The sequence below is a fragment of the Anolis sagrei genome, chromosome 5 (genome assembly GCF_037176765.1).
Source record: "Anolis sagrei isolate rAnoSag1 chromosome 5, rAnoSag1.mat, whole genome shotgun sequence".
Lineage (NCBI taxonomy): Eukaryota > Metazoa > Chordata > Lepidosauria > Squamata > Dactyloidae > Anolis > Anolis sagrei.
The window spans coordinates 3,241,876-3,262,971 of NC_090025.1; the positions used below are offsets into that span (position 1 = coordinate 3,241,876).

At 46.9% G+C, this 21,096-nt stretch overlaps 1 protein-coding gene across 1 annotated transcript in view; it reads right to left on the bottom strand.

Annotated features, from left to right (window-relative positions):
- RAB11FIP5 (RAB11 family interacting protein 5) overlaps positions 1-21,096 on the bottom strand; it is a 73,952-nt gene that overhangs the window by 35,049 nt on the left and 17,807 nt on the right. The window contains exon 2 of the mRNA XM_060779517.2: positions 284-735. Within this exon, the coding sequence (XP_060635500.2) occupies positions 284-735 (452 nt within the window). The remainder of the gene's footprint in view (positions 1-283; positions 736-21,096) is intronic.

Sequence of the window (21,096 nt, forward strand, 5' to 3'; positions counted from 1 at the left end):
AGGATACAAAACTTTTAAATAAATAAATAAATATTGTGTGAGTCAATGCAACTGTTCACATGACTGCATATATGGTGTTCTGCATAACAAAGAGCAAACACCTTATTCTTTACTGGTCATTTGCATGGCTCTTTGGGGCCAAATCCTTGGGTTCAAGGTTACTGTTTACTGCAGTAAACAGGGGCTGCTAGAGGGGACCCCCCTTTGTCATTGGCTCCCTCTCGCCCCCCATTGAGTATACTGGCCGTCTTGTCTTCCCACCCATATTGGAAGCCCTTCTCACCGGAGCGGTCAATGGAGAGGCTGCCGTGTCGGGCGGGTGACGGGGCAAAGGCCTCATTCCCGGCACTGCCCGCCAGGCTCCCGGCGGAGGAGATGGTGCTGTCGGAGCCCAGCGAGGTGTTGGAGCGGGTCAGGGAGGACCGGCGCAGCTTGCTCTTGAAGAAGAAGCCCGCCTTGGGCAGCCGCGGCCCCTTGCGGCCCCCCTCCAGGCCCAGGACCTCATCCTCCAGGGCCCCATAGCTGCTGGGCACTACAGCGGAGGCCGACTCCAGGTCGTACTTGTGCCGGCCCTTCATCTTGTCCTTCAGCTTCCCGAAGGGCGAGCGCGGCTTCTCCTTGGCCGAGAGGTCGAACATGCTGGCGGTCAGGCTGTGGCGCGCAAACTGCAGGCTCAGCTCAATCTCCCCGCGCTCCTTCTCCTTCTTCCCGGGCTTCGAGTGCAGCTTGTACCACCTGGAAGACACCACAGAAGGGTCAGCCGGCTATCAGCAAAAGCATGAATGTAAACATCTATATAAATAAAAAATGTAATGTTCGTTTGTGGGATTAACAGAACTCAAAAACCACTGGGGGAATTGACACTAAATTTGGACACAAGACACCTAACAACCCAATGTATGTCCTTCACTCACAAAAACACTGAAACACACAGCAGAAGGAACTTAAAAAGCACCCAAAAGCTAAATGATGAAAAGCTAATACAGAAAAAAGGAAGAAAGAGGGAGGGAAGGGGAGAGAAAGAAAGGAAAGGAAAGAAAAGAAAAGAAAAGAAAGGGAGCGGGAAGGAAAGAAAGAAAGAAGGAAAGGGAGGAGGAAGCATGGAAGCAGAGAGAAGGAAGGAAGGAAGGAAGGAAGGAAGGAAGGAAGGAGGTAGAGAAGGAAGGAAGGGGAGAAAGAGGGAGGGAAGGGGAGAAAGAAAGAAAGAAAGAAAGAAAGAAAGAAAGAAAGAAAGAAAGAAAGAAAAAGAAAAGAAAAGAAAAAAGGGAGGGGGGAAAGAAAGAAGGAAAGGGAGGAGGAAGCATGGAAGTAGAGAGAAGGAAGGAAGGAAGGAAGGAAGGAAGGAAGGAAGGAAGGAAGGAGGAAGGAGGTAGAGAAGGAAGGAAGGGGAGAAAGAGGGAGGGAAGGGGAGAAAGAAAGAAAAGAAAAGAAAGAGAGAGGGAAAGAAAAAGAAGGAAAGGGAGGAGGAATCATGGAAGCAGAGAGAAGGAAGGAGGGAAAGAAGGAAGGAAGGAAGGAAGGAAGTAGAGAAGGAAGGAAGGGGAGAAAGAGGGAGGGAAGGGGAGAAAGAAAGAAAGAAAGAAAGAAAGAAAGAAAGAAAGAAAGAAAAGAAAAGAAAAGAAAAGAAAAGAAAAGAAAAGAAAAAGGGAGGGAGGGAGGGAAAGAAAGAAGGAAAGGGAGGAGGAAGCATGGAAGCAGAGAGAAGGAAGGAAGGAAGGAAGGAGGAAGGAAGGAGGTAAAGAAGGAAGGAAGGGGAGAAAGAGGGAGGGAAGGGGAGAAAGAAAGAAAGAAAGAAAGAGTGAGGGAGGGAGGGAAAGAAAGAAGGAAAGGGGGAAGGAAGCATGGAAGCAAAGAGAGAGGGAAGGAAGGAAAGAGGTAGAGAAGGAAGAAAGGAGAGAAATAGGGAGGGAAAGAAAAAGTGGGAAGGAAGGAAAGTTAGAGAAGGATGGAAGGAGAGAAGGAAAGAAAAAAGGGAAAGAAGGAAGGAAAGAGGGAGCGAAGAAATGGGGGAAGATGTAGAGAAAGAGGGAGGAAAGAAAAGAAAGAAAGAGAGAAGGAAGAAAAGAGCAGAAGAGAAAGAAAAGGGGGGAAGGAAGGAAAGAGAGAAGGAAGGAAGAAGAGAAGGAAAGTAAGGGCAGCACAATTAAACAGGGGGGAAACAGAACAAAAAAATCCAATTTTCACAAGTATTATAATGGCTAATATCAACCCATCATCGTTATGAATACCGGTCATTCATTTCCTACTACTACAGACGTCCCTCCACTGGAGGATAAATACACAAGATGCCAGAAAGTATTCTCTTGAGCAATCTCTCAGCCCTCCAGTGCAAGTCTATGGTTCAAGCTGATCACAGCACTGTGCTGCAAAATACAGGGATTCCCAGAGCAAATATATTAATCAGGCCCATTAATAATCAGATCCACAAAAATGAAACCCACAAATGGGAAGGGTTGGCTGCAAGCTTCCAACTGTTGCACTCTAGCGCTGAAACACCTTGTCACCCAGCATCACATCAGAGTCCAGTAGTACTATCTACAAAAGTTCATTAAAGAAAACATGAACAAAGGGGAAAAGGGTATTTCCCAAAAGGGCAGTAGAGTAAGAATACAAAATAGCAGTAATCCAAAAATGACAAAGTGCATGAAGTCCAAAGAGCCGAAATCTGCAGCAATCATGCAAACATAAATCCATAAGCAAGAAAACAGGAACTTTTCCCAAGGCAAACTCTTCAGGGAACAAATGCACGAACCAGAACAGGAAACTTGAATCATGAATTTGAGAGCCAAACAGGAAAGCCATCCTTATGGCAATGTTGTCTCCTCTGAAAGGCATAAAGCCAACACCACTTAATTTACACCCCACCAAGTAGCCATGAGATCGTGCCGAACGCACCTGGACTTCAAGGTCTTCTCATGGATTCTCTCAGAACGTCTAATTCAGGGGTCCTTAAACTTTTTAAACAGAGGGCCAGGTCACAGTCCCTCAAACTGTTGGAGGGCCAGATTATAATTTGAAAAAAAAAAAACATGAACGAATTCCTATGCACATTGCACATATCTTATTTGTAGTGCAAAAACACTTTAAACAATACAATAATTAAAATGAAGAACAATTTTAACAAATATCAACTTATTAGTATTTAAATAGGAAGTGTGGGCCTGCTTTTGGCTGATAAGATAGGATTGTTACTGTTGTTGTTGTTGTTGTGTGCTTTCAAATTGTTTCAGTCTTAGGTTGACCCTGAGCGAGGGCCGTGTAAATGTCCTCGGAGGACCGTATCTGGCCCCCAGGCCTTAGTTTGAGGACCCCTGGTCTAATTAGTCTACTTTTCACTCCCTCCGTTCTCAAACCTAATCTGGCTTCTCAGGAAAACTCTCCTTCAATCAACAGCCATTTCCCAAAATAACTAGTCTCACTTGAACTATCACAGGAATGCAAAAAATCATCCTCAATCGCCTGCAATTCCTTCCTAGCACTGACAGAATGGTCATTTTGAAGCCCATCAAACCCCTCATCCTCAGAGATGTCAGAAAAATCCTCTGCCGCTTGCTGAGCCACAACACCAACAATGAAGTGGTGACACCTCTTTGCCCAAGACCTGCAAAATTGGAGTTTTGCCCCTCCCCATATCATTCCTCCACAAGTCACAAACTTCCCCTTCAAAGTCCACAAGAACCCCCCCCCCCCATTGACCACTGTTAGTGCCTGGGGCAATCTTTTGTTGAGAGGTGATTAGATGTCCCTGATTGTTTCCTCTCTGTTGTTTTGCTGTTGTAATTTTAGAGTTTTTTTAAAATACTGGTAGCCAGTATTGAAAACAAAAGATTGCCCCAGGCACCAGCAAGCCACGCCAAACAACTGCCAGGTCATCAAATGCTAATCAAGGTGGTCAGTTGAAACATTCACACCTGGCTCCAGCAAACAAGAGTCCTTTGTCCCACCCTGGTCATTCCACAGATATAGAAACCCATTTTCCTAGTTCCAACAGACCTCACTACCTCTGAGGATGGTTGCCTCTCCTGACATTTCGCCTGCATCTATGGCAAGCATCCTCAGAGGTAGTGAGGCCTGTTGGAACTAGGAAAAAGGGTTTATATATCTGTGGAATGACCAGGGTGGGACAATCTGAGGATGCTTGCCATAGATGCAAGCGAAACGTCAGGAAAGAATGCCTCTAGAACATGGCTATATAGCCCAAGAAAAACTTACAACAACCCAGAAATGTTTACAATGTTAAGAAGAAAGTCAACACAAGCCTTGTGTTTGTCAACACCCATCAAGCAGAGTCAACATCTGGCTGGGAAACTGAGATGGGGCCAGGATAGACGACGTCTATCATTAATTTACAACTTTGGGATGACATCAGCAGAATATTCCTATAAAAGACTCAGTCTAATAATGCTCAAAGTGTGGCAGACCTGAGGAGTCTGTTATCAATGTCATTTCCTGATTGGTTCTATCATGCAAACATAAGAAAAGTTGTTGTATATGGCCATGTTCTAGAGGCATTCTCTCCTGACGTTTCACCTGCATCTATGGCAAGCATCCTCAGAGGCAGTGAGGATGCTTGCCATAGATGCAGGCGAAACGTCGGGAGAGAATGCCTCTAGAACATGGCCATATAGCCCGAAAAAACCCCTACAACAACCCAGTGATTCCGGCCATGAAAGCCTTCGACAATTCAGCTCCCCCTGATATTTTCCTTCAGCTCCAAATTCCTCAAAGCTTCAGATGACGATTTACTAACAGACGTAAGGGTCTCCAAACCAAAGAAGTGAGCAAATTGCCCAGCAAGGGAATGCAAAGACAACAGTCCTAGGTGAGGACCTGGTGATCCAACTACCTCATTGCACCACTCCACATGAAACAGCACACAAAGTAATGTGCAAATGCACGTTGCCCCTGTGCATTCTGCATTGCAAAAACTGCACCATGGATGCCAGCCACGCACACTGACCAATGGCACACAGGCATTGTGTGCGCCTGCATTCAGCACGAAGGTTGAGTAACTCTGACAACTGAGATTGATGCTGCACTAATCTCGAGCGCAAGTGGATCGGCCACTTGGAATGCGCCTCCAAACACAAGTTGTCTCATCCTCAACAGCATATTGACACTGGAACAAATGGGTGTAATTCTACCCATTAAGTCACCTGCTAAAAATAAGCTTCTAACATTGAGCCAAAGTCAACAGAGCCAAAGATGTGCTGCAATCTGACTAAGACATGGGCCAACTTTGGCCCTCCCTCCAGGTGTTTTGGACTCCAACTCCCACAATTCCTAACAGCCTACCGGCTGTTAGGAATTGTGGGAGTTGGAGTCCAAAACACCTGGAGGGAGGGCCAAAATTGGCCCATGCCTGTCCTGATCCCTCTTCCTTCCCATTGCCTCCCCTTGCCCCCCAATCCATGCTGCTTCCCAAAGGGGCCAAAGTCCCTCGGAATAAGGGCAACCAATGGGGTTTCTGCAAAAGGTCTGCACCGGACGCCTGCAACCGTCGTCGTCGCCTCCTCCCTTGTTTTGCAGCCGCTCTGATTCAGCAGCTGTTTGTGCAATCTGCCAACTCAGTGGAAACTCAGTGGGAAGCGCCTCTGACGGAACCGGAGGCAGAGGAGGGACAAAGCAGATGTCCAGCAGAAGAAAGAGCACCGACCGGTCACCCACCAGCAGATAGACACAAACACACCATGACCTCACACAGCACCGGATCCATTCTGACAGAACAAGCAAGGGGGAAATCCATGCACATACATTACATGCATGTGTGGAAGCTTTGCAATAATGCCGCTTTATTTATATATTGTGTTGTTGTTGTTGTTCATTCGTTCAGTCGTCTCCGACTCTTCGTGACCTCACGGACCAGCCCACGCCAGAGCTCCCTGTCGGCCGTCACCACCCCCAGCTCCTTCAAGGTCAGTCCAGTCCCTTCAAGGATGCCATCCATCCACCTTGCACTTGGTCAGCCCCTCTTCCTTTTTCCTTCCACTTTCCCCAGCATCATTCCCTTCTCTAGGCTTTGCTGTCTCCTCATGATGTGGCCAAAGGACTTCCACTTTGGCTCTCATCTCCTTCCCTCCAGTGAGCAGCCGGGCTTTCTTTCCTGGAGGATGGACTGGTTGGATCTTCTCGCAGTCCAAGGCACTCTCAGAATTTATATATTTATATAAATATATTATATTTATATATTTATATATTGTATCAGAAGCCAATTGAGACTACAATTATAATGTGTCTGTGTGTATATATAGATGTAATGTTCGTTTGTGGGATTAACATTACTCAAAAACCACTGGACATATTGACACCAAATTTGGACACAAGACACCGATCAGGCCAATGAGTGACCATCGCTCATAAAAACACTGAAAAATACAGCAGAAGAGACTTTAAAAAATACATTACAACGCATGCGCAAAACCACAAATATACAAACACACACATACACACAAACATACATACACACACACACACACACACACACACACACACATATATATATATGACTTGTATACCACCACTCCCAATTTGGCTCGGAGCGGTTTACAGCAGATTAAAACAATACAACCAACTTTAAAATAGTACAATAAAAACTAGAACAGACATAGTCCCAAGTTATTCACCCATCGAAAGCTTGTCGGAAAAGAAAGGTTTTACAGGCTTTCCAAAAAGCAAGTAGCTCTCGGATGGTTCGGGTTTCAACTGGCAAGGCATTCCATAAATAAGGGGCCACGATCGAGAAGGCTCTCTGCCTAGGAGAGGAGAGATGGTAAGTCCGGATGTTGGGGACTTCAAGCAAATTTTGGTCTTCAGACCGAAGTAATCTCTGGGGTTGGTAGGGGGATAAGCGGGCCCTCAGGTACGCCGGCCCCAGACCATATAAGGCCTTAAAGGTTAGTACCAGCACCTTGATAGTGATCCGGTACTCAATTGGAAGCCAGTGCAGCTGTTGCAGAATTGGGGTGATATGACACCTCGCCGGCACCCAGGCGAGAAGACAAGCCACCACATTTTGCACCAGCTTCAGTTTCCGGATCACTGACAAAGGAAGGCCAATGTAGAGGGCGTTACAGTAGTCAAGCCTCGAGATGACCGTCGCCTGGATCACCATAGCCAGGTCGTTCCTAGATAGGAAGGGAGCCAGTCGCCTATACGTATATATATATACACACACACACACACAAACAGTACGCATATATACACACACACACACAGATATACACAGACTGGGCCACAGCAAAGTGTGGCAGGGTACGGCTAGTCTATATAAATAAAAATGTAATGTTCATTTGTGGGATTAACATTACTCAAAAACCACTGGATGAATTGACACCAAATTTGGACACAACACACCTCTCAGGCCAACAAGTGCCCACCACTCATAAAAATACTGAAAAACACAGCAGAAGGGACTTAAAAAAACAAAAAACAAAAAAATACACTACAACGCATGCACAAAACCACATATGTACACAAACACACATAGAATCATAGAATCATAGAATCCTAGAATCAAAGAGTTGGAAGAGACCTCCTGGGCCATCATCCAGTCCAACCCCATTCTGCCAAGAAGCAGGAATATTGCATTCAAAGCACCCCTGACAGATGGCCATCCAGCCTCTGTTTCAAAGCTTCCAAAGAAGGAGCCTCCACCACACTCCGGGGCAGAGAGTTCCACTGCTGAACGGCTCTCACAGTCAGGAAGTTCTTCCTCATGTTCAGGTGGAATCTCCTCTCTTGTAGTTTGAAGCCATTGTTTCGCGTCCTAGTCTCCAGGGAAGCAGAAAACAAGCTTGCTCCCTCCTCCCTGTGGCTTCCTCTCACATATTTATACATGGCTATCATATCCCCTCTCAGCCTTCTCTTCTTCAGGCTGAACATGCCCAGCTCCTTAAGCCGCTCCTCATAGGGCTTGTTCTCCAGACCCTTGATCATTTGAGTCGCCCTCCTCTGGACACATTCCAGCTTGTCAATATCTCTCTTGGATTGTGGTGCCCAGAATTGGACACAATATTCCAGGTGTGGTCTAACCAAGGCAGAATAGATATATACACATGCACACAAATATATACAAAAATATATACACACATATATGCACACACAAAACACATACACAGGGGGAAGGAAGGAAGGAAGGAAGGAAGGAAGGAAGGAAGGAAGGAAGGAAGGAAGGGGAGAAGGAGGGAGAGAAACAGGGAAAGAAGGAGAGAAGGAACGAAAGAAAGTTAGAGAAGGAAGGAAGGAGAGAAGGTGGGAGAGAAAGAAGGAGAGAAGGAAAGAAAGGTAGAGAAGGAAGGAAGGAGAGAAGCGGGGAGAAAAAGAGGGAAAGAAGGAGAGAAGGAAAGAAAGGTAGAGAAGGGAGGAAGGGGAGAAGGAGGGAGAGAAAGAGGGAAAGAAGGAGAGAAAGAAAGAAAGGTAGAGAAGGAAGGAAGGAGAGAAGGAGGGAGAGAAAGAGGGAAAGAAGGAGAGAAGGAAAGAAAGAAAGGTAGAGAAGGAAGGAAGGAGAAGGAGGGAGAGAAAGAAGGAAAGAAGGAGAGAAGGAAAGAAAGAAAGGTAGAGAAGGAAGGAAGTAGAGAAGGGGGGAGAGAAAGAAGGAGAAAAGGAAAGAAAAGTAGAGAAGGAAGGAAGGAGAGAAGGAGGGAGAGAAAGAAGGAAAGAAGGAGAGAAGGAAAGAAAGAAAGGTAGAGAAGGAAGGAAGGAAAGAAGGAGGGAGAGAAAGAGGGAAAGAAGGAAAGGTAGAGAAGGAAGGAAGAAGGAAATAAAAAAGTGAAAGAGGGAGGGAAGGAAGGAAGGAAGGAAGGAAGGAAGGAAGGAAGGAAGGAAGGAAGGAAGGAGAGAAGGAATGAAAGAGTCTCGCAATACGAGCCTCCATCAGGCCAAGCAAAAGAAAGACAACATCCTCTGAGCAAGTTTTTGAAATCATTACGGCCACTCCTGCACCGCTGCCAAGGCGATTCTAGCTTGCATCTCTAGATGGAGAGAAGTCAGTCCCACTCTCTTTTGCTTTGGCCAGACCTCTTCACCTGGAATAACAATCCTGTGTCCAGGATTGGACACTACTCATCATCATCATCATCATCATCATCTATCTGCCTATAAAGTCTGATGGCAGAGGACTTTTACAAGTCAAACAAGCAGTCAAAGAAGGAAAACACAATGCCCTGGCAGAATATGTCAAGGAAAGCCAAGAACCTGCTTTAATTGAAGTCAATAACTGGAAACCTCTCAAAGCACAGCAGACAAAGAATCAGTACAAGAAAGCTGCACTCCAAACCAGAGCTGACAGCTGGCACAATAAAGCCTTACATGGGCAGTTCCTTGAGAAGATTGAAGGAAAAGTTGACAAGGAGAAGACCTGGTGATGGCCCACAAATAGAACCCTGAAGAAGGAGACAGAAGAAGGCCTGGTTCTTGCAGCCCAGGAGCAAGCCATCAGAACCAATGCAATTAAGGCCAGGATCAAAAAATCAACGGAAGACCCAAAATGCAGACTGTGCAAGGAAGCGGATGAAACCGTGGACCATCTCCTCAGCTGTTGCAAGAAAATCGCACAGACGGACTACAAACAAAAGCACAACTCTGTGGCCCAAATGATTCACTGGAACTTACGTCACAAGGACCACCTGACAGGAGTCAAGAATTGGTGGGATCATAAACCCGCAAAGGTCGTGGAAAATGAGCACGCAAAAATACCGTGGGACTTTCGAATGCAAACTGACAAAGTTTTGGAACACAATACAGCAGACATCACGATTGTGGAAAAGAAAAATGTCTGGATGATTGATGTTCAGCAGTGGAACTCTCTGCCTCTGTGCGTGATGGAAGCTCCTTCTTTGGAGGCTTTGAAACAGAGGCTGGATGGCCATCTGTCAAGGAGGCTTTGATTGTGCTTTTCCTGCCTGACAGGAGGTTGGACTAGATGGCCCATGTAGTCTCTTCCAACTCTAAGATTCTATGATTCTATGATCTCCTCCATTCACATCCTGCATCGCACAACACTCTCTAAGACAGTGGTTCCGAGGACCACCAGTGGTCCACAAGAACTAAAATATGGTCCGCGGCCTCACTGTTACTACACGTTGCAATGAGAGCAACTAGTCTTGCAAAACCCTCGTGCTGAGGCTTATTAAATACGGTTTTATGTGGGTGAGCAGATGGCGACTACTGGGTGGCATATGTTCTGTATCAGAAACCAGAGCTGATGTGGTCTATCCAATGGAGTTTTCTGAATCAGCACACCAAATAACCAAACCAAATCAACTCCTTCGTAATCCTTTTGGTACTAATGTTGGAGAGTGGTCCCTGGTCCAAGTGGTCCCTGGTCAAAAACAGGTTGGGAACCACTACTCTAAAATGACAAAGATCAGGTCAAACCTTTCCCAAAGGGACCCTCTTGGACACAAACACCGTGCCCGCACCTCTAATCGCAAGTGCGTAGAAATACAACATGTTTACAAACCAAATTGCCAGATCAAAGACCAGTGCCAGAGGAATAAGAAAGTCCTGGTGTGGCACGATGCCACACAACGGGCCAAAACTAACAAAATGAAGTTCAACAGTGACAAATGCAAGATACTCCACTTTGGCAGAAAAAATGAAATGCAAAGATACAGAATGGGGGACAATGCCTGGCTCGAGAGCCGTACGTGTGAAAAAGATCTTGGAGTCCTTGTGGACAACAAGTTAAACATGAGCCAACAATGTGATGTGGCGGCAAAAAAAGCCAATGGGATTTTGGCCTGCATCAATAGGAGCATAGTGCCTAGATCTAGGGAAGTCATGCGCCCCATGCTCTATTCTGCTTTGGTTAGACCACATCTGGAATATTGTGTCCAATTCTGGGCACCACAATTCAAGAGAGATATTGACAAGCTGGAATGTGTCCAGAGGAGGGTGACTAAAATGATCAAGGGTCTGGAAAACAAGCCCTATGAGGAGTGGCTTAAGGAGCTGGGCATGTTTAGCCTGAAGAAGAGAAGGCTGAGAGGAGATATGATAGCCATGTATAAATATGTGAGAGGAAGCCACAGGGAGGAGGAGGGAGCAAGCTTGTTTTCTGCTTCCTTGGAGACTAGGACGCAAGGGAACAATGGCTTCAAACTACAAGAGAGGAGATTCCACCTGAACATGAGGAAGAACTTCCTGACTGTGAGAGCCGTTCAGCAGTGGAACTCTCTGCCCCGGAGTGTGGTAGAGGCTCCTTCTTTGGAAGCTTTTAAGCAGAGGCTGGATGGCCATTTGTCAGGGGTGATTTGAATGCAATATTCCTGCTTCTTGGCAGAATGGGGTTGGACTGGATGGCCCATGAGGTCTCTTCCAACTCTTTGATTCTATGATTCTAACGGCCCACGTGGCATCGCAAGGCGAGACGTCCCGTCCCAGCGGCAGGATCCCTTGCCAAATCCTCCCCCGTGGGAGTCCCTGCCCTCTTTTACCCCCCACCCATGACCCACATGCCTCCAGAATCGCTTCCCACCGGAGCCAGGGCGGTCAGTTGTCCATCCCCCACCGGCTTAAGCCCTGAACAGCCAAGCCTTTGTGGGTCTCCCGGGCATGGAGTTCACATGGCCGGGCTTTGGAGCTCAGGGACTGAAGACTGCAAGAAAGACGAGCTGGGAAAGCAGATCCTGGACAAAACAAAACTGCCACAACACAGCAGCCAGCCTCATGGGCTTTGCAGTGGCACAAGTGCAATGGAGAGGAAGCAGGCATATTTTTGTCCCTTCGTTTTCCTTTTCCACTTAAGTGGTTGAGAGGGAAAAAGGAAGGGGAATGAGGCCAGGAATTGTGGGAGTTGAAGTCCAAAACACCTAGAGGGCTGAAATTTACCCATGCCTGGTCTAACCCTATTTCAATGTATTGTCGAAGGCTTTCATGGCCAGAATCACTGGGTTGTTGTAGGTTTTTTCAGGCTATACGGCCATGGTCTAGAGGCATTCTCTCCTGACGTTTCGCCTGCATCTATGGCAAGCATCCTCTGAGGTAGTGAGGTCTGTTGGAACTAGGAAAATAGGTTTATATATCTGTGGAATGACCAGGGTGGGACAAAGGACTCTTGTCTGCTGGAGCTAGGTGTGAATATGTATTGTCGAAGGCTTTCATGGCTGGAATCACTAGGTTCTTGTGGGTTTTTTGGGCTATATGGCCATGTTCTAGAGGCATTTCTCCTGACGTTTCGCCTGCATCTATGGCAAGCATCCTCAGAGATAGTGAGGTCTGTTGGAACTAGGAAAAGGGGTTTATATATCTCTGGAATGCTAATCAAGGTGATCAGTTGAAACATTCACACCTAGGTTCTTGTGGGTTTTTTCGGGCTATATGGCCATGTTCTAGAGGCATTTCTCCTGACGTTTCACCTGCATCTATGGCAAGCATCCTCAGAGGTAGTGAGGTCTGTTGGAACTAGGAAAAAGGGTTTATATATCTGTGGAATGCTAATCAAGGTGATCAGTTGAAACATTCACACCTAGGTTCTTGTGGGTTTTTTCGGGCTATATGGCCATGTTCTAGAGGCATTTCTCCTGACGTTTCACCTGCATCTATTGCAAGCATCCTCAGAGGTTGACCTCTGAGGATGCTTGCCATAGATGCAGGCAAAACGTCAGGAGAAATGCTTCTAGAACATGGTCATATAGCCCAAAAAACCCACAAGAACCTAGTGATTCCAGCCATGAAAGCCTTCGACAATACATATTCACACCTAGCTCCAGCAGACAAGAGTCCTTTGCCCCACCCTGGTCATTCCACAGATATATAAACCCATTTTCCTATTTCCAACAGACCTCACTACCTCTGAGGATGCTTGCCATAGATGCAGGCGAAACGTCAGGAGAGAATGCCTCTAGAACATGGCCATATAGCCTGAAAAAACCTACAACAACCCAGTAACCCTATTTTGCTAGGCAGGAAGACACCATGAAAGCACTCCTGACAGATAGCCTGTATAAAAATCTCCAGAGAAGGAAGGAGGCTCCAGTGAACTCTCATGCAATCTATATTCCACTAGAGTTGAAAGGGAACTCAAAAGATCATCCAGCCTGATCCTATTTTGCAATGCACAAAGACAATCTAAGCACTTCTGTGAGATGTACAGAGGTTGATTTTGACCTTGCAAAGGCATTCAACACAGTGAATTGCAGTGCTCTCTGAACCATCCTCCAAAAAATTGGGTGCCCAAACAAATTTGTGAACATCCTGAGGCTCCTCCATGATGACATGATGGCAACAGTCTTGGACAGCAATGGCTCCCGAAGTGACCCATTTAAGGTGGAATCAGGTGTCAAACATGGATGTGTTATTGCCTCAACTTTATTCTCCATCTTCATCGCTAGGATACTTCACCTTGTTGATGGGAAGCTTCCCATCGGATTGGAAATCAACTATCGGATAGATGGCAAGCTGTTTAACCTCAGCAGACTGAAAGCCAAAACCAAGGTTACAACAACATCTGTTATAGAAATCCAGTATGCTGATGACAAGGTCGTCTGTGCGCATTCAGAATAAGATCTACAAGCCACTCTAAACACCTTTGCAGAAGCATACGAGAAGCTCGGCCTGTCACTGAACATTGAGAAAACCAAAGTGCTCTTCCAGCAGTCACCAGCCAACCCCTTTCCAATCCAGCGATACAGCTTAATGGTGTAACATTAGAAAACGTTGACCATTTCCGCTCCCTTGGCAGCCACCTCTCCACCAAAGTCAACATCGACACCAAAATACAACACTGCCTGAGCTCTGCAAGTGCAGCATTTTTCTGAATGAAGCAGAAAGTGTTTGAGGGATACCGTAGGGATACTAAGGTGCTTGTCTATAAAGCTATTGTCTTCCCAACCCTGCTATACGCCTGCGAAACGTGGACTGTCTACAGACGTCACATGCAACTCCTGGAACGGTTCCATCAGCGTTGCCTCTGAAAAATCCTGCAAATCTCTTGGGAAGACAGGCGGACAAATGTCAGCATGGTGGGAGAATCGAAGACCACCAGCATCGAAGCAATGGTCCTCCGCCATCAACTCCCCTCTGGACCGTGCTCTGACCTACAAGAAGCACTGCCTGAACATCAAGCAAAAAGTGGGTGCTAAAAACAATATCATACGAAAGCTGACTGGCACAACCTGGGGATCACAACCAGATACAGTGAAGACATCTGCCCTTGCGCTGTGCTACTCTGCTGCTGAGTACGCATGCCCAGTGTGGAACACATCTCACCACACTAAAACAGTGGATGTGGCTCTTAATGAGACATGCCACATTATCACGGGGTGTCTGCGCCCTACACCACTGGAGAAATTACACTGCTTAGCCGGTATTGCACCACATGACATCCGCCGGGAAGTAGCAGCCAATAGTGAAAGGACCAAGGCAGAGACATCTCCAGCTCATCCCTTGTTTGGGCATCAGCCAGCATGCCAACGACATAAATCAAGAAATAGTTTTCTTAGATCTACAGAGACACACGCTGGAACACCTCAGCAAGCAAGAGCTCAAAAGTGGCAGGCTCAAACCCAGCACCTCAATCCATGGCTGATACCCAATGAGAGACTCCCTCCTGGGCACACAGAAGACTGGGCGACTTGGAAGGCGCTGAACAGACTGCGCTCTGGCACCACGAGATGCAGAGCCAACCTTCAGAAATGGGGCTACAAAGTGGAATCCTCGACATGCGAGTGTGGAGAAGAGCAAACCACTGACCACCTGCTGCAATGCAACCTGAGCCCTGCCACATGCACAAGGGAGGACCGTCTTGCGGCAACACCAGAGGCACTCCAAGTGGCCACATACTGGTCAAAGGACATTTAATCAGCTACCAAGTTTGCAAAATGTGTGTTTTTCTTTGTTTTTGTTTTTATCTGTTTGTTTTGTTCTGTTAGAAATGTAATACAATGTTCTTGTTGCGGATGACACAATAAATAAAATAAATAAAATCAACTCCGCTGGACCGGCCACATTGTCCGGATGCCCGACCACCGTCTCCCAAAGCAGTTACTCTACTCTGAACTTAAGAATGGAAAACGGAATGTTGGAGGACAGGAAAAAAGACTTAAAGATGGGCTCAAAGCCAACCTCAAAAACTCTGGCATAGACACTGAGAACTGGGAAGCCCTGGCCCTTGAGCGCTCCAGCTGGAGGTCAGCTGTGACCAGCAGTGCTGCTGGTAGGCTCTTAGGAAATGTGGGATTTGGAGTCCAAAACACCTGCAAGGCCCAAGATTGCCCATGCTTGATGTAGAGCCTGTGAAACCAAGAACAATAATAAAATTTACCCATGCAAAAAAATCTGTGGGGAAATGGTATGCTTTTATTACGTTGATGTGCACAGAGTCGTTCCCATATGAGCCACATACTCTTTGTATAAAATACTGGAAAGACTGCCAATATAAGGCAGGTGCATTTGCCTCTTGTGCAGACCTGACTTCCTTGCATTTCTATCATCTATAATCCCCAGTGCTTTGCTCCTCTCCTTCCAATTCCCCTTCTAATGCTCCAATAAAATGTTAGCAACCACAGCAGCAGGGATTGCAACTGCAAAAGCGCAACACGGAGCAGGTCACGTCATTGCCATTCAGAAATCCACCCTTTTCTCGCTCTCCATCTTCCGGGGAAGATGATGCAACCCCCTGCATCGTGCGCTCTGCAGAGCCAAGGCAGGCCGCATGCATTCATCACGTCCCCTCCGGCGCTTGCAAAACGCTGAGCATGCAAAACGGAGCACATGCACAATCCTGGCCGCAAGACAAATGTGCATGCCTTAGCTGCAGCAAGAGATCTGGCCGCAGGACAAGAGCGTCAAGGGACCAGTCAGTGCAGCTAGCTGGGCCAGGACCAACGCCTCCTCTCACAGCGTTGCTCTGCAAACAGGCCAAAGAAAGCTGTCCAGAAAGTATACAGTCCATAGAATCATAGAATCATAGAATCATAGAATCAAAGAGTTGGAAGAGACCTCATGGGCCATCCAGTCCAACCCCATTCTGCCAAGAAGCAGGAATATTGCATTCAAAGCACCCCTGACAGATGGCCATCCAGCCTCTGCTTAAAAGCTTCCAAAGAAGGAGCCTCCACCACACTCCGGGGCTGAGAGTTCCACTGCTGAACGGCTCTCACAGTCAGGAAGTTTTTCCTAATGTTCAGATGGAATCTCCTCTCTTGTAGTTTGAAGCCATTGTTCCCTTGTGTCCTAGTCTCCAAGGAAGCAGAAAAGTCCAGGAAGACTCAGGAAAGACACTGTTCAATAAAAATGGCAAAGGTTTTCTAATCATAGCGAGAATAAAATACTGTTTGATGAACATTTCGTATATTTATTTATTTATTTGTTTGTTGTGTCAGATCAACCAGTCAATTATATTACATTTCTAACAGAACAAAGCAAACAAACAGACAAAATACAACATTTGTGAGTTTGGTAGTTGATTAAATGTCCTTTGACCAGTATCTGGCCACTTGGAGTGCCTCTGGTGTTGCCGCAAGAAGGTCCTCCCTGGTGCATGTAGCAGGGCTCAGGTTGCATTGCAGCAGGTGGTCAGTGGTTTGCTCTTCTCCGCACTCGCATGTCGTGGACTCCACTTTGTGGCCCCATTTCTTGAGGTTGGCTCCGCATCTCGTGGTGCCAGAGCGCAGTCAGTTCAGCGCCTTCCAAGTCGCCCCGTCTTCTGTGTGCCCAGGGGGGAGTCTCTCATTTGGTATCAGCCATGGGTTGAGGTTCTGGGTTTGAGCCTGCCACTTTTGGACTCCCGCTTGCTGAGGTGTTCCTGCAAGTATCTCTGTAGATCTTAGAAAGCAGTTTCTTGATTTAAGGCATTGGCGTGCTTCCTGATGTCCAAACAGATGATGGGCTGGAGATGTCCCTGCCTTGGTCCTTTCACTACTGGCTGCCACTTCCCGGCGGATGTCAGGTGGTGCAATACCGGCATAGGCAGTATAATTTCTCCAGTGGTGTAGGGCGCAGACACCCCGTGATAATGCAGCATGTCTCATTAAGAGCCACATCCACTGTTTTAGCGTGGTGAGATGTGTTCCACACTGGGCATGCATACTCAGCAGCAGAGTAGCACAGCGCAAGGGCAGATGTCTTCACTGTATCTGGTTGTGATCCCCAGGTTGTGCCAGTCAGCTTTCGTATGATATTGTTTCTAGCACCCACTTTTTGGTTGATGTTCAGGCAGTGCTTCTTATAGGTCAGAGCACGGTCCAGAGTGACTCCCAGGTATGTGGGTGTGCTGCAATGCTCCAGTGGGATTCCTTCCCAGGTGATCTTCAGAGTTCGGGATGCTTCTCTGGAAGCTTCCTCGCAGGATTGCAAGACATCCAGGAGTCCCCTGGGCAACGTCTTCGTAGACGGCTGATTCTCTCGCCACAGAAGCGACCAGCATACTAGCAAGCAACCAAAACAACCAACGGTCCTTTTCAGGACCAACCATGACAATAATCTCAATCAACATCGAAGGCATGTAGTATATTGATAGCACCTGGCCTATCAATTCCTATGTCTTTTACCTTGCATTTTCAAACGCTTGCTCAAACAACCATGTCTTAACTCTTTTCCAAAACGTTAAGAGGGAGGGGGCTGATCTAAAGTCCCAAGGAAGGGTGTTCCATAGCCGAGGGGCCATCACTGAGAAGACCCTGTCTCTCGTTCCCACCAAACGTGTTCGTGACGCAGGCGGGATCGAGAGCAGGGCCTCCCCGGATGATCTTAAAGTCCCAGACGATCTTAAAGTTCCCCCTTCCAACTTTGTGATTTCACCATAAAGGACAGCATTGAAAGTCAAGTCATATTTTTTTTCTGAGTTGCAAACTGAAAACTCTTTTGTGCATCGAGGGTTCAAAACCCCACTCAAGCCAATGGCAAGTCATACTCTCTCAGCCTCTAAAGACCTGTCAGCAGCCTATGACACTGTGAACCACCGCCTCCTCCTGAGAAAAATGTATAATATCCCAAAGGACGACCACCTCACCCGCCTCATAGGAAACCTGCTACAAAACAGGAGCTTCTTTGTTGAGTTCCAGGGCCAGAGAAGCAGATGGCGGAAACAGAAGAACGGCCTGCCTCAGGGGAGCGTGCTTGCTCAATCAATGTTCAACATCTACACAAATGACCAGCCACTGCCAGAAGGGACAGAGAGCTTCATCTATGCTGATGAGCGTGCCATTACTGCTCAAGCAGGGAGCTTTGAGATGGTTGAACAGAAGCTCCCCAAAGCTCTAGGTGCTCTTCCTGCCTATTACAGGGAAAACCAGCTGATCCCCAACCCATCTATAACACAGACATGTGCCTTTCATCTCAAGAACAGACAAGCATCCCGAGCTCTGAGGATCACCTGGGAAGGAATCCCAATGGAGCACTGCAGTGCACCCAAATACCTGGGAGTCATTCTGGATCGTGCTCTTACCTACAAGAAGCACTGCCTGAATATCACACAAAAAGTGGGTGCTAGAAACAATATCATACGAAAGCACAACCTGGGGATCACAACCAGATACAGTGAAGACATCTGCCTTTGCGCTGTGCTACTCTGCTGCTGAGTATGCATGCCCAGTGTGGAACACATCTCACCACACTAAAACAGTGGATGTGGCTCTTAATGAGACATGCCGTATTATCACGGGGTGTCTGCGCCCTACACCACTGGAGAAATTACACTGCTTAGCCGGTATTGCACCATCTGACATCCGCCGGGAAGTAGCAGCCAATAGTGAAAGGACCAAGGTAGAGACATCTCCAGATCATCCCTTGCTTGGGTATCAGCCAGCACGTCAATGATTTAAATCAATAAATAGTTTTCTAAGATCTATAGAGACACTTGCAGGAACACCTCAGCAAGCGAGAGTCCAAAAGTGGCAGGCTCAAACCCAGAACCTCAATCCGTGGGTGATACTAATGAGAGACTCGCTCCTGGACACACAGAGGACTGGGTGACTTGGAAGGCGCTGAACAGACTGCACTCTGGCACCACGAGATGCAAAGCCAACCTTCAAAAATGGGGCCACCAAGTGGAATCCTCGACATGTGAGTGCAGAGAGGAGCAAACCACTGACCACCTGCTGCAATGCAACCTGAGCCCTGCCACATGCACCATGGAGGACCTTCTTGCAGCAACACCAGAAGCACTCCAAGGGGCCAGATACTGGTCCAGGGACATTTAATCAACGGCCAAACTCACAAATTTTGTATTTTGTCTGTTTGTTTGTTTGTTTGTTTTGTTCTGTTAGAAATGTAATATAATTTGAGTGGTTGTCCTGACACGACAAATAAATAAATAGCCTCTAAAGAAGACCCTCCTCTATCCAAGTCGTACTAAAGGAACTCATCAAAGGCAGAAGTGTAAAAAGTTTTGCACTGCACCCCTAACTATTTATTTATAAAGCCTCGCTTCAGAGGAAAATGAACACCGTGCTTGATCAGGAAACAAACGTAATTTACAAAACGAAGCACATGATTGTCGAAGGCTTTCATGGCTGGAATCACTAGGTTCTTGTGGGTTTTTTGCCAGGCAGAACAAACCCACAAGAAACCTAGAAACCCACAAGAACCTAGAAGCACATGATGTCCGCTCATCTTCCCTTTTAGAGCTATGAACCCATGTTGTGCTTTTGGAAACTTTGGGGCCATTCTAAATTGGTTAATTCAGAATAATCCCAGGCTTCTCGCTTCAAAGTAAACATTCACTTCCCACGACTCTCAGCGTTTCTTTTTCTGCTGCGGACGGAGAAAGGGGATCGGTTACAATCCAGTCTGCAAAAAGTTAAAGCAGTGACCTTGGGAGGAAGGGAAGAGGATGCAATTCCAGGTGGAATGAGGATACTAGGTTCGAGGATTCCAAAATAGGAGGCTTTTCATTAAACTTGGGCCCTCCAGGTGTTTTGGACTTCAACTCCCAGAATTCCAGGTGTTCTGTGTGCCAAGTTTGGTCCAGGCCTGTAATTTATGGGGGTCTCATTGGGCTGTGGAAGTCAGAGCTGAATCGGTTGAAGGTACTTCAAATCCCTTCATCCTTTGTCCATACTCCCCCAAACATATTGTTTTTATCATTAATCACTATACTTTGATTATGTTCAATTTTTAACAATGAAAATACATCCTGCATATCAGCTATTTGCATTACAATTCATAACAGTAGCAATTATGACGCAGCAACAAAAATATGGTTGGGGGTCACCACAACATGAGGAACTGTATTTAGGGGTCACGGCATTAGAAAGGTTGAGAACCACTGCTGTAAGGCTCCACTGGCTGCCGATTCAGTTACAAGCACAATTCAAGTTGCTGGTTTTGACCTACAAAACCCTTTACGGTTCGGGTCCAGCGTATCTGTCCGAACATATCACCCTCTACGTCCCATCCCGGAATTTGATATCATCTGGGGAGGCCCTGCTCTCGACCCCACCACTGTCACAAGTGAGGCTGGTGGGGACGAGGAGCAGGGCCTTCTCAGTGGTGGCCCCTCACCTGTGGAACTCACTCCCGGGGGAAATCAGGGCGGAAGGTAAAGACATGGCTATGGGACCTTTGGGCACCCTGACAATTAGATATGGAAACCAGATGGATAGGACCGACAATGTGCGGAAAGTGGAAAGTGGAACTTAAACTATGAGACTGTGAAACGCTGACCAGCAATGAGGTTTGTATTGCTTTTATTGTTTTTATTTGCTTTTACTGGTTTTATGGTTGTTTTTGCCGATATTAATTATTGGGTCACACCGTCTACAGAAAACCCACACACACAGATAGATATCTACATAAAAACTCCAACCATCACCCAAGTCAAAAAAGAAGCACCATCAAAGCCTTGGCAGACCGTGCAAAAAGAATCTGCGAAGCCCACCTTCTCCTCCAAGATGGACTGAACCACCTCAACTGGGCTCTCCAGGCCGATGGAGACTCCACCTCAGACATCAGAAGAGCTGCAAGACAGCCGAGAACAAGCCACGAGAGTCAAGATGAAGATCCACCCAGAGGAAAAGTGTTCCTGCCATACATCAAGGGAACCACTGACCGCAGAGGGAAGCTGAGGAGGAAACACAACATACAAACTATCTCCAGACCCACCAAGAAAATCCAACCAATGCTCCGTTCAGCAAAGGACAAGAGGGATCCTCTCAC